The sequence below is a fragment of the Salminus brasiliensis genome, chromosome 23 (genome assembly GCF_030463535.1).
Source record: "Salminus brasiliensis chromosome 23, fSalBra1.hap2, whole genome shotgun sequence".
NCBI classification, from domain to species: Eukaryota; Metazoa; Chordata; class Actinopteri; order Characiformes; family Bryconidae; genus Salminus; species Salminus brasiliensis.
The window spans coordinates 7,196,318-7,210,369 of record NC_132900.1 but is presented as its reverse complement, the minus strand read 5'-3'; the positions used below and the strand labels follow the sequence as shown (position 1 = coordinate 7,210,369).

At 41.3% G+C, this 14,052-nt stretch overlaps 2 protein-coding genes across 3 annotated transcripts in view; both read right to left on the bottom strand.

Moving 5' to 3' along the window:
- eps15l1b (epidermal growth factor receptor pathway substrate 15-like 1b) overlaps positions 1–4,229 on the bottom strand; it is a 36,766-nt gene extending 32,537 nt beyond the window's left edge. For both annotated transcript variants that reach the window (XM_072668674.1, XM_072668675.1), the window contains exons 1-5: positions 4,201–4,229; positions 2,031–2,072; positions 1,470–1,559; positions 1,186–1,233; positions 885–986 (exon numbers count right to left, since the gene is read on the bottom strand). In XM_072668674.1, the coding sequence (XP_072524775.1) occupies positions 885–986; positions 1,186–1,233; positions 1,470–1,559; positions 2,031–2,072; positions 4,201–4,227 (309 nt within the window). In that variant the 5' untranslated portion in view covers positions 4,228–4,229. The remainder of the gene's footprint in view (positions 1–884; positions 987–1,185; positions 1,234–1,469; positions 1,560–2,030; positions 2,073–4,200) is intronic.
- Positions 4,230–6,405: 2,176 nt separating this feature from the next.
- On the bottom strand, positions 6,406–12,650 carry calr3b (calreticulin 3b). The gene is made up of 9 exons (XM_072669004.1): positions 12,471–12,650; positions 11,397–11,498; positions 10,588–10,791; positions 10,402–10,496; positions 9,492–9,701; positions 9,138–9,251; positions 8,818–8,961; positions 8,143–8,235; positions 6,406–7,948 (listed from the first exon to the last, which is right to left on the bottom strand). The coding sequence occupies exons 1-9, from the start codon at positions 12,565–12,567 to the stop codon at positions 7,742–7,744; spliced, it is 1,266 nt and encodes a 421-aa protein (XP_072525105.1). The 5' UTR covers positions 12,568–12,650; the 3' UTR covers positions 6,406–7,741.
- Positions 12,651–14,052: the final 1,402 nt, after the last annotated feature.

The window sequence follows — 14,052 nt, the reverse complement described above, 5'->3', positions numbered from 1 at the left end:
GTATACCACATGATTTTTTATTATACTAAAGAAGTAATAAATAATACTTGTTCATGTTCATCCTCCAGCACACCTTAAATATGAATTAAAAGGGCAATAAAGATATTTTACAAAGCTTTCTTCCAGTTAAAAAAAAAAAGAAGTGTAACAGCACAACATTACTGATGCAGATTGTAATGTTTAGCATTTTCATTTATGTAGCATTTTACCCTAAAATAACAGCTTCAAAATTATTTACTCCACTGACTACAACTGACAGATCAGCTTCTCCATCACTTCTACTCTGTGCTCAGCACACTGCTACTAAACTATGTAACTTTGGTGTAGCGGGCAGAATAATAAATGTAATTTTATTTATGTAAAATCCTCTAATTTTACTCTACTGCCTCAGTCCACATTAATCTTTTACTTTTGTTCTGTATCTCTCAGCTTGTTCAGAAATGCAGGGGTCTCAAAGTGCAAATTCCACTTGCCAGGAGCGATAAATTCTCGCATAAGGGTGTTTTAAAACCAACAGCAACGAAGACTAGCTTTTATGTATGTAGGTGTGCATCTAATAGGCACATTTACAGCATCATCAGTTTGGTCAGAGACCTTTTATTTAATAACTACTAATTTATCGATAACTGCTATGAATTTAATACATGGTTGGAGTGTGAAGAACTAACGTATTGGCCCACGTTAGGCATTAAAGACTTAAAAGGTTCTGCCCATTTCCATAATACGTAATCAGAAGGGGGTCTTCCTAGTCTTTAAACCTGTAAATCTGACTCTAGAGACTACTGTGGCATCACTGTAGGAGGTAAACAAGCATGTTTACAGTCGACGTGACAATAGTTTCATCAGTCATTTTGGCTGAATTCTCTCTTTAAGGAGATACTCACAAATTTAGGGGTAGGTATTGACACAGTCTGGGTGAAACTGCTCTGGCTGACATCATTGCCACTCTGTGCTGAGGCCACTAGCCTGAGGGCGGTGAAGAAACCCTATAAAGCAGAAGAGGGCGGAGTTTAAAGTAACCCAAGAAAGAGGCACACAATAACGCACAATATGATTAACTATTAACAATACCTGTGGATAGGTAAGGCAGTAGAGGAGACAGAAAGGAACGGACAAGACAGAAAGATAGAGAAAGGTACAGTCTTAGAAAAGGTCAAATAACCCAATGTACAGTGTCTAGCTTACCCGCTTGTCCAGGTAGCCTTTTCCTTCCGGGTCTGACAAGTCCCATATCTGAGGAAATATTGAACGTGTTACTGTATAATCTGACAAAAAGCTATTAACATGATTAGAAAACCAATATACAGACATTAAGAGTCTTGTTACATCACTACCACATGACAGTAGACATTTAAGAATTAGGTCAGCACTGGACCAACACTCTTCAAGTGAGAAAACACCAACCCTGTTATATGTTTATTGCGCAAATCTTAGAAATGAATGACTAGTTTCAATGATTCAGAGCTTACTTTCCCCAAAGTACTGTCTGACAAGCCTGACTTCTTCAAGAACTGAGCTGCTTCAACTGCTCCGACCTTTCCTGTGTTTCCAGGATCCACCTGTATCAACCAAGCAAAGGGGAGATACACACAGGGGCAACAGCATACAGGGAGTTTAACATGGCAGCACACTGACCCATCCTAAAACTGGGTGGCAACTACAGCTCGATGAATTGTGTTATTGTGATAGACAATGTGCTTTTCTAAGCATATTGAGGATACTGTTAGTGCTCAACAAACTCTGATCAGCTGCAGGTTGTATTATAAACAGTGTAATTAGACTGGTTTAATTAGATGAAAAGCAGCAGATGTTGAATAAAAATTACTGTACTTAGTACTGGACAGTATCTGAATAGTAGTTTTTAAGAATCTGTTGCTAGTGATGTAGTAAGTCAGCGATTACATGCATACTGTATATATTTTTGTTTGCCATTTTGCCCATTCCTAGTGCAATCCAAAATTAAACACTGTATATAAGCTTTTTGAATTTTAGGAAATTGAAAATATGAGAAACAAGACAAGTGACCTTACCTGTCTGTATAAATTCTCATATGCAGGGTTGCCACTTGACAACTAAAAAAAGCACAGAAATGTGGAAAGTCAACAACATGAAGAAGGGAAACATCTAGCAAAGCTGCAGCATGTCTGGAGGTGGGAAATATGACAATATTGTATTGTATAGTGATTAGGGCTGTGTGACATTGGGACAATAATTTGGGAAAATGACATTACGTGCATATCAGTCAATCAGTTAATGGAGAAAGTAATTAGCAAATTAATCTATAATGAAATTAGTTCAAAAAGCTCTACATCATGTGCTGCTTGTTCATTTATTATTTTTTAGTCATCACTTTTTACATAAAATTTTATTAAAATAGATTTATATAAAATTGTAAGAAACTGTATCTGATAATATGAATATGAAAAAGAAGTAGAAGTAGTAGTGTGGAATACTGTATATATAATATAATATATATAATACTGTTACAACCCTATTATAGTGCTTTTCAAACACTCAAAGACGCTTACAGACCACAGTGGGATTGAACATGTAAACAATAAACATCAGATAAACCATAAAGACGACAAAAATACATAAATAACAACAACAACAACAAGAGTTTTAGTGAATACGAGGCCGAGGAGAACATGGAGGTGTTTGAACAGAGACAGAGAGTCTGTTGAATTTGCAATGGGCTGTTTAGCAGCTGTGCTGCTTTGCGATAGGCCACAAACATGCAGGCCTGCAGTTTTATCCCTCACTGGAGGGAATGGGATTTGAGTAGAAACTCCAGCAAATCCACACACAACTTGATTAGACAAACAGCTTTGATAGAGACCTTTTTAAATTAATTCAGTTATTTTAATTTAGTTCATATTTAATGACAAAACCATCAACTTGCAAAAAGGCATCAGTATTTCACACTAGATCTACTAGAAACTCAGAACCTCCAGAGTTTTGTACCCTGCTAATGTGCTTCTTCAGAAATTGTTCTTTTAAAGGTCCCACAGACGGACAAAAGTATTAGGACACCTGCTTATTAATTTCTCAATTTGTTTCTTCTATAATCAAGAGTATTACAAAGTGTATATAGTATTTTAAAACATTGCCATGAGGATTTGATTGCAATCAGTGAAAAGAGCGTTAGTTAGGCCAGGATGTTACGGGGCTCAGCGGTTAGAGTGCCGGGATATTGATAACAAGGTTGTGGGTTCGATTCCCGGGCTCGGCAAGCTGCCACTTTACCCTCGGCAAGGCCCTTTACCCTCTCTGCTCCCCGGGTGCTGGAGTTGGCTGCCCACCGCTCTGGGTGCGCGTGTGTGTGTGTGTACTCACTGCCCAGTCCACACTGTACAGTGACAAATACGTGCACCTTTACCTTTATGTTGGATGATTGTCACCCCACCTCACTCAAAAGTATTGGATGGAGCACCAACCATCATCCCAGTGTACACAGCTCAATGCTGGGGGGCTGTATACCCCTCATGCTCACACCTGGTATTGGAAGGCATGGTGCCAATAGGTTCATTTTATCAGCTCCAGAGGGTCCTATTGGCAAATCATCTTTACAGGGACTAGACAAGCTGTGTGTGCATCTGAACATCTCTGTCAGCAATGGGTGCAACTTAATAAAAGTAGCTAGCTATGTCCACAAACATTTGGACATAGTGTACTTTAACTTCCACTTGAGTGCATTTTACCTGAGTGAGAGATTAGGCTGCTTTACAGAGCTCGGAGTGAGAATAAGGCCAAACGCTGCTGCTGTTACCATAACCGGTCTGTCAGCCGAGCCTCTACTAGTCCCCGGGTTGTCTGGAGGATCCGGGCGGCTGGGAAAGATGGAGCGAATGGCGACCAGACTCCAGTTTAAAACTCCAGAAAAGCACTTTCACGTTCAACGACGACTGATAAGGCCTTTACTCACAGACTCCACGCTAAAATAAGTGACTTCAGCTCGAAGTTGAAGCGCAGTTTGTGTCTGAGCGAGCCTCGGTCCAGCCCAGCGCTCAGACTGACAACACTAACTAGCTTAGCCGCTCACTCCTCTTCTCCACTGAGGACACGAAAACCTCTCCCACTGCCCACCCAGCCGAGCCCCCCAGCCACGAAGCAACCTTCACAGCCGAAGAACACGCTCGCCTGGAGTTGCCTGAAGTTTCACACACAGACCAGAATCAAGCCGAACTTTAAAAACATTACCTGAGTCAGTGACATGAGCGCCGCCATATTTCCTACTTCTGTGCGCGTGCACGGCGCGCGCATCGTGAACGCGCCTCGAAGGTGTCAGTTTTAAACCAGCATGTAGTTCAAGCACGAGCCGTTTATTAGTTATTTCCTCTATTTATTTATTTATTTTTATTTTTATTTTATTTACAAAGCAGGTATAGAAGTTATATATGAGCGAGATTACTTATATACCTCATGAAATATATAACATTAAAATATAATAAATTAATTAATTTCTTTTTATTTATAAAATGATGCAAACAAGAGTGCACGTGCTACACAATACTATATGCATATTATATCTAACGTGCCATTACTTTTGCACACACTGCATGTTTCTTCAATATGTTATTTCTACAGACATTGATTTACGCAAATAAACAGGGAGTGTGCATCCTGTAAAATAATCATTAATCATGAGGCTGGTATTTATTTCCCATGTCCCCTGTACTGACCTCCTAAAAGTAACCACCAATGTAACGTTTCATCCACAGCACTGGCATAAAGCTCCTGAATCAAAACAAGGAGGGATCCTCCCTATAGGAATGCAGCCACAGAGGCCTCCGATCCAGCCCTGAAGGGCCTGTGTCCTAAAGTTTGGTGATCTCCCTACTCACACATATCAGCTTTAATTAATCTGTTAATTTTCAGGTTTAGTGGGTGTGTTTGAACATGGACATTAGCAAACTGTGCTTGACTGTGGCCCTCCAGGTCCAGAACCACATAATATCAAGCTCTGGTTTTCATGTGAGACCCTTCATCTGTTTCTAGATACACTGGCTACACATTAATACAATATGTCACCCTAGAAATCATACCTACATATAGTTTCTTCACTTTTTAATCCTACGTGGCTGCACCCCTTTATTCTAAACTGACCCAGCTTGGGTGCAGCACTTTCCCCTCTACACGTGTGTACATATGCACGCCATGTATAGTGAAATGTCTCCATCTTGTGGCCAGATTTGGAAGTGCAGAAAGGCTCTAATTCTGTTCCTTGGAAAATTCAGCTGTTACACACACACACACACACACACACACACACCTCTGTACTGCTTATGATGTTTCTATAGAGACAGATTTTAGGAGGATTTATTTCCTATGTGTGTGTGCGTGAGGTGAACAAGGGTCTCAGATCAGTCCTTGTGTGTTGAGAAGTCTGACAGATTGGGGGCAGAAGCTGTTTGAGAGTCTGGCGGTGATGGATCGGAGGCAGCAGTGAGAAGAGCCTGTGTGAGAAGAGGTGGGTGGGGTCGTCTACGATGCTGGTGGCTTTTGCAGAAGCTGTAGCTTATGGTTATATTAAGTTCATTATTTTAATAAATCAATTAATTTAATTAATTTTAGTTGAACATTTATTTCTCATAACTAACATACCTTTTGTTGCCCCCTCTGGTAGACATGGAAACTATCCTTGAACTGCAGAAAATGTAACTGTACTAAAATCATCAGTATGTGTTATTTACAGTGATGGCATTTAGCAGATGCTCTAACTCAGAGCAACTTAAAGAAGCACTCTGCTGTCCACTCAGAAAATATAGAGCTTAGATACCCTATCTGTCCAAATGTTTGTGGACACCCCTTCTAAGGAATGCATTCGGCTACTTCAAGTTGTGGAGCTGGGAATGAGGTGGGGTGGTGATTATCCAACATCGTGACCTTGCGAACACTCGTCACCGAATGCAATCAAATCCTCACAGCAGTGCTCCAAAACGTAGAAGAAAGCCTTCTTCCATGAACAGTAGAGACAGTTACTCAAACAACAGCAGGATATAATCTTTTTTTAATGCCATTGAAAAACAATGAATGAGCAGGTGCCCCAATACTTTTGTCCTTGCAGCGCATTTCAACTGAGTCTGATTATATGCGATTGGTTGTTAGTGACATTCTCCCTTTGAAGATCTCTAGAAGTATTGAAATGGATGCATTACTAATCTTGTGCAAAAACACACTTGAATCAATACACAATTGATTTGTGAAGTAACAATGAATGGGCAGGTGTCCCAATGGTTTGTAACGTACTTTGTAATGTAGATCCTGCCAAACGCGAAAGCCCGTATGGATGAAGCATTAATAGCTGTCCTGTTCTACGTTCTAGATGTAATTATGGGCGAAAGCCTCCATTCACACCAGCATCACAAGGCCCATGCATGTTATATGGACACGACTCCCACTCAATTCATTAATAAATTTATTTATTAAAACTTTGGCATCAATTATGGTGACAAAACATGTAAGGACTGAGACAAGTTTGCAAAAAGTACCACAGCATTAACAGCACATTTGTGGCTAAAGGCGAGACTGAAAACCTGAACTGCTCTACATGTTAATGCGGTTTGTGTTGAGACACATTTTTGAAAACCAAGCCTGATCTGCTGTAGCTTCTAAACACAATCGTCCAAGTACAAATTAGGAATTTCATTCTGGCCCTGTTGGTCATTACTTTCACAGTGTATAGAGACAAGGTTTGCAGGCCTGTCATGAGTTTATAGGACTGCTGTATGGGTCTGTAAAATAAAAATTATTTCAAGAAGTTGTCATGATCACAACAAAACAGCTAAACAGAAAAATGCAGTATTTTGTGAACAACAGAATTAATGTACACCAGCTGAATAGAAAGAGGACAGGCTGGCTGAATAAATAGAGCTGGAACAACTGAATCTCATTTTTAACAGAGCAAAAAAAAAAAAAAAAAACTTAAGCTTGTGGTTTAATGAAAGGGGGGTGGGGGTGGGGGGGTGGTAAATCAGTGCCAAAGGAAGGGGGTATTTCAGTTCTGAATTTACATACTGACTACAGTACAAACTAAAAACTGATTAACCTAATTTCTTCAATTGATACAATCTCCTGCAAACATTCAATCTCTCTAGCATTGGTCAACACACTCTCACTCTGCAGAAACCCCTTTTCTGTGAGCTGTAGGCTTCAACCAGTAACCAACTTATTTACAATCGAGTAAATTCAAGAATTCATCTGTGTGAGGGCTTGTCACACTGTGGAACAATATAGATTTGCTATTATCTAGTGAAATTGATCCTCTGGGTAAAATAGTTGGATTTGTTTGTTTGTAACTGACAGCTTTTTGATGAGGTAATAGGACAAAATATAAGAAACATCCCAGGCCATTCATCTCTAAACCCATGTCCCATCCCCACCTCCCACAAAAGCCCCAACAGCTTTACATTTCTAGGGTTCAGACCGGACATATTTCCATAGGCGTTTCACGACACAGGATAGCTTCGTTAGCTGGATAACTCAAGCCAAAAAGGGGTACAGGACATTTCTACTGGACTATGGTCACTCTGGGCTTAAGTTAGCCAGCTAACTAACCAAGAAATCATGAAAATATCCAACTGCTACCCTCCCTTCTGTCCCCATATTTAAAATAAAAAACAAACAAACAAACAAAAAACCCCTGATGACCAAAAGATGGTCACATTCCTATTAGCATCGCTGTTAAAAAGATGCCCTGCAGTTGCCATGGTGACTGCAAATTGTTGTACCACTTCAGAGTTTACAGTTCGTCTTTAGGTGTAGCCTCGCCGTCCTCTCCATCAGTCTCAGGCTCTTCCGTCTCTTCCTCCTCCTCGTCGTCACCCCCATCGCCATCCTCTTCTTCCTCTCCATCTTCCTCTGCCACCGTGTCCTGCTCCTTGTTCTTTTCTTCTTCTTCCTTTCGCTTCTTTTCATCTTGCTCCTCCTTCATTTTCTTCTCTGGGCCCTGCAGCGAAAGCGAGCAAGTTTAAAACACTCCGCTGTTTAAGAGTTAAACCTTAAGTTTAAAGGCAATATGCATTAAAGCATGAGCGACAAGAGACATGACCTCAGGATGAACTTCCACAAAACCTAGTGTAACAGCAGCTTTGTAGAATTAACAGTTACCATCATTTTAAAATGCTGAACTATAAACAGTACCTTAGTAACTCCCCAGGTTTCTTTTGCAAATTCATCTGCGGTCTTCAGGTCGTCTGTGATCAGGAAGTTGTCAAAAATGGTACCAGACTTGACCTGAGATCATAGAAAATAGGTTAGCTTGACTAGTACCATTATACATTTATATACATTATATATGTACATTATAGTTTCTAAAAGCACAGAGTTCAAAAGTACTCTTGGTCGGAGCTGAATATACAAGTTTGCACTTTTTAATATGGCTTTGTCACCAATCAGCCATAACATTAGCATCACCTGCCCAATATAGATTAGGTTCACTTGTGCCACCACAAAGGATTCGAGGCATGGACTCAGATAGACCACTGAAGGCATCCTGTGGTATCTGGCACCAAGACATTAGCTGCAGATTCTTTAAGCCTGACTGTTCACTTGCTGCCTAGCACAGCCTGCCTTGACAGATGCCACTGTAGATGAAGATAATCAGTGTTTTTCATTTAATTGATCAGTGGTGAGAATGTTATGGCTGATCAGTGTATAGAGATATTTGCAATATGGTCATCACGGAAGGCTGCAATGACGTAAACAAGCCCTGTGATCGACTAGGTCATTTTGTTAATTGTGCTATAAGAATCCCAATGTCAGACCTTCCAGATGCAAATAAACAGCACTGTAACTATTGGACGTTTTCCCACACACCTGCCAAAGATCCAATCCAAGGACTCCAATTTTGTCAAACTTGTAAATCTCAGCATCAGGGCTGTACTCAGGGTTGTCGATCTCAGGGTGCACCCAGGCTCCTTTGTAGTTGGGGTTATCAATCTGCTTGGGTTTCCATTCTCCCTGCAAGAAAAAAGGTAAAGGTATAGATATAGCACATGCATTTGACCCAAGGGTTTTAATATCCATCAGGGAACTAGAGCTATTAACCTACAGGGTGAAACCAAACGAACTGGAACAAGAAAAACAAGAAAACCATGGACAGGAAGTTTCTTGACTAATGCAAATGGAGCATGTACCTTGTACTCTGGGTTGGGGATCATAGGTGGCTCCCATTCTCCATCCATGTCCTCATCCCAGTCTTCAGGCTTCTTAGCATCTGGATCTGGAATGTTCTCAGGCTTGTCCCAATCCTGAGCAAAAAAACAAAAGGCCAGTTATAGATGGCACTCATATTTTAACATCCAACAATGGAAAGCAACAATGGAAAGCAAATGCTTGGTGATTGATTAGACTCTTTCCATAATGTTTGAGACAGAAAAAGCAAAAATAGCCCACTTTTATATACCTGCAATTAAAGTAGGACAGCATCAGCAAAAGCATTGTCTAAAGGACTATTCAAGTGAGTAAAATGGTCAAAGTGCTGGTTTCACCTCAGGCTTGGTATCAGTTTCGTCATCGATCTTGGCACGGTCGTCCCAGTCCTCAGGCTTCTTGGCCTCTGGGTCTTTGATCTTCTTTGGAGGCAGAATGTCCCAGTCCTCCTCCAGAGAGCCTGACTCCACCTTCTCGTTGTCAATCTTCACCTCATAGGTCTGATCTGGATTCAGGATCAGTGTGTACAGGTGAGTCAGCTCATCATCCTGGCAGGAAAAAACAGGAGAAACTATGGTTAATGTTGACCTGGCCAGAAGAATGTTGATCATGAGCAGTCTAAAAGACTTTAGAGCAAGCTTTTGATCCAAGAGCTTGTTTTCACTCAAGTTGATGTAATGGCTTCTATTCAAACCAATGGTTTTGTATGAACCACTCTTATCCAAGCAGTTTAACAGAAATAGCATGTCAGAAAGGAAAATTGCCTTTAATGCATTTAATACACTGAAATAATAAAATGATTATTAATAATAACCTTAATAATAACTATTCAGTAACAACTGAGAAACTAATATGAAAGTTATTTAGTTATGAGAGCCAGGAATTTAAATGTGTGCCCATATATATGTTCAGTGTTTAACCCCTTAGCAACCCCTCAAGAGCCAAAACCTGCTAGCAAGGCAACAACTATTACCCACTTTCCAGTCCTGAAGAATAAGTAGTTTGTTCTGTAGTAATTGTAGGAACTAAATATTAGGCTCTAAGGCAGGGTTGGGCAACAGGGGGCAGCATTTGGAACTGTTTGCTGATTTGCTCTTACCTCCTGTAAGAGACCTACTAAACCTACTAAAGTTGAATCAGGTGCACTTGAGCACAAAACTGTGCCCGGAATGGTCTGCTGTAAGGTGTAATAAGGCTGGGGTTTCAGGGGTTGAATGATTAAACGTACATGCATTAATAAACACTTACTTTACACTTGATGTCCTTCTTGATGAGATGATTCTTGCCCTTGTAGTTGAAGATGACATGAACTTTCTTGGTGCTGTAGCCACAGATATCAGGCCCTGTTGAATTCATTTAAAAAGCTGTCTTAACACCACCAGTCTAATATCTCTCCCAAAATCGCAAACGATGTGGTGCCTAATTAATACCTACCGAACATGATATAGTACTGAGAATCTCCATGCATGTTGGCCTGGTCGAGGTCAGCAGGGAAGACTTTGACGTAGCCACCTCCGCAGTCAATCTTCTGCTCGTGTTTCACAGAGAACTGGATCACCAAGGTTTTGCCCTCGTTGCTGAAGGGCTCAAAGCGGGCGGATGTGGCGTAAAAGCGGGCATCCTGGCTAGTTTGCAGACCTGAAACAAAAACAACAACCTTTACCATTTAGCATTCGGCTGCTCCTGCGCAAACACACACCGAGCTGGCAATTAGCAGATTAGTTAATTGTGTCTGGTGGGGCATGGAAAAAAATAAATACACCCTGCTGTGCTGTGCCCCCCTGGGAACTGGGAATTGTCAACACCAGCTTCAGGCAGTCATTCAAAAGGTACAGTTCACCTTCCACTGAATCTTAGCCAAATTAGCTTGACTGCCCCGTTCCATTTAAGGAGCACTGCAGCTAAATTTCAATACCTCGCTTTCCAATGACATATCTTAAAGGTAGGGGGAACTGATGAACTACAACAGCTTTGGGTGGATTTGTGGGGGCTATACACTCACACATTTGCTTCTACATGGTTGAACACAGCAAGCTAGAAGCCCCCCCACAAAAAAAAATCCGCCTTAAAAGCTGCGGTTCCTTCCACCTTCAGAACACATCACCTTTAAGGTCTTGCACATTTCAGTTAGACTGCAAGGACTGGAATAAAACTGAATGAGCATCGAGCACAGGAGAGTTACTAGCTTGTATTCATTCATAGCAAGAATATCATGGTGATATGATAGACAGCAACAGGCTCACCTTTGTCTTTCTCCACATCACCGTAGAAGTTTCCAGAGGTAAGTTTAAAATTTCCATAGTCAGATTTGTGCTCAGAGTTCACCCACCGGCTCTTCCACTCGTCTGAAAGTATTGAATAGAAAGTGGTCAGTCAAGGTTAGTGCTAGGACAAACTCAAGCCAAATAAATTTGACTTATTTATTATTTAGAGGACACTTTAACAACAGAAAAATAGTCATATTACATTCATCAAGATTTCAGTACACTTACAGGAAACTCAAACAGGCTAGATGGCATTCCAGCCTCGATTTAGAGGAAATGGATGGACCTTTCTACTGTCCTGTAAGAAACTTCCTGCTTAAGAAAGTCCCCTTAGGCAAACCCTGCGAGTGGCTGCATGAACACTGCGGGTCGTTAACGCTGAAGCTACCTTTTACTTTCGATTCGATGGGTGTCTCACTGACCTGTCGTTTCTTTACGTTCGTTTAAAAGCAAAAGTACCTGTAGCTACTTGTTCATGGCTCAACCTATCGGTTTATTATAGCTAGCAGCTTGAGCCACAAAGTGAAAGTTTGCTGCTTCTTTATTTTTAGTCACTTTCTTATTCCAACTTTCCGCTCCACCTTAACTGGTGCAGCTGTTTAATGAAACTACTGCACGATTTAAGGTGGAACGGGGTGTTGGAACATAAAGCTGACAAATCCTAAGCCAACTTCAGCTTTTGTGGCTCAGCAAAGAGGTTATAGCTAGTTAGCTAGCTAGAACTGCCATACTGACCAAGGCAGGTCAATAAATGAGCTGTTCCTCTGCTTATTTCTGCAAACCATCAACGAACATCTCGAGAAAGCAAGCTAGCTGGCTAGCTATCCATCCATCTATCCATCCATCTACACCTAGGACGGTCTGATAGACCTTCTTTGACACTCATCAGACCCTCAACTTGCTGAAAGACAACCAAAACACTCCAAAACACTCAGCACTCCTTGGTTGCACTGTTTGTGGCTAGCTAGTAATTAGATACCGAAGCCAACCAGGTCGCTAGCCACTTTGCTAGGCTGCCTGAAGACACTTACAAGAAATGTTAAGCCAACTTACCACCGTCGAGGAACTGCTCTTTAAAGTAGACAGCTGCGTCGACATAAAACGTCGACAACGCTACGAAAAATATCGTGAACAATGCAAAGTTTTGCATTTTCGCTTATTAAACATGCACCGGTCTTCCTCCTCTGCCTTCGTCCCCCCGTGGTGTGTCCGCCTAAGCCAGGTCGAGTGGGGTTTATCGCTACGTTCAGAGAAGCATGGGTGAACAGATGGCTGTCTCTGATTGGCCCACAAGCCGACGAAGCGACCAATCACGGGAGCCCACGAAGTGCATGTGGGTCTGCCCCCTCACATCACGCCTCGGTCGGTTCTTCTTCTTTACAACTTACTTGTTCTTATGATGAGTCAACGCTCAGTAGTACAGGACGCAGGATCTGTCCCAAATGACTGCTTACTTAAGGTATAGTGCACTGATTAGGTGCAGACGCCATAAATTAACATAACTTACCCAGTGCACTCCATAGGGAGGAAAAGTCCATGTGGCGCTAGGCTATCTAGTGGGATAGACAAATACTACTTCAGCAGCTTCGTCGAGTACAGTAATGCTGTACTAGAGATCAGTGTGTTATAATATATCTGAAATTATTCTTAGCTCACTAATGGAACTGTCATCAGGTGCATCTCCTAAAAAAAGGGTGCTTGGTGGGCTCTTCAGTAAAAACAATAGGTCTCTATGTACACCAATAACTCTTAAGGAACTATGAGTGCGTTAATGTTGGTCAGAGTATTAATTTATTGATTAAATGTAGAGGAAGTGAGAATCAGGCGCTGATTCAAGACGCTGATTCATAGTTTCTCTTGTTTGGACTCACTGTGTGACTGAGGAATGCGCCACATGATTCGTGGCTCATGCTTACTTCCCAGACTCATGTAGGCCTAAGAGTTATCAACATGAATCAATCACAATTTCACTTCCATAGCCTACATTTTTCAAGGCTGAAACAATGGCATAGACATCTTATGCCATTGGCATATGCCACTGTATGTAGTTAAACTTCGGGCCAGCAGCAGTAAAACATGTAATGTCAGAAGCCACTAGCATCCAGCCTAATGTTTACACCTACACAGCTTTTTTAGGCTACACACAACTAGCATACTACACATACTTTTAGGGAACTGTTAGCTTGGGAATATTACTGCTAAATAATTGTGAAGGGCACAAAAGGTCTGACAACTCTTGCTGTGTCTGCCACTCATAGTTACACATGGCAGTTTAGCAGATGCCAAAGTAGAAACCACTTCCTATTGGCACATATTCCAGTCCTGATCTGTTGGTTCTGCAAGCCATGCTGAGATGGTATTTTCCGTTCAGATGGTTTAAGCTGGTTAAAAAGCTGGTCATCCAAGTGAAAACATGCCCTATGCTGGTAAGCATGCTGTTCAACCAGCTCTTGACCAGCATAGTGTATGATATATTTGATTTTGCAAGGTAGTCATGCTGGTTGACTTGCTTGGTTTTGCTGGTCAACCAGCATAGTGAAGCTTGGTCATGCTAGTTGTCTAGCTTGATCAGGTTGATCATGCTGGAAGATCAGCTAAACCATATCAACAAAAACATTGCCCAGTGTTGGTCAAG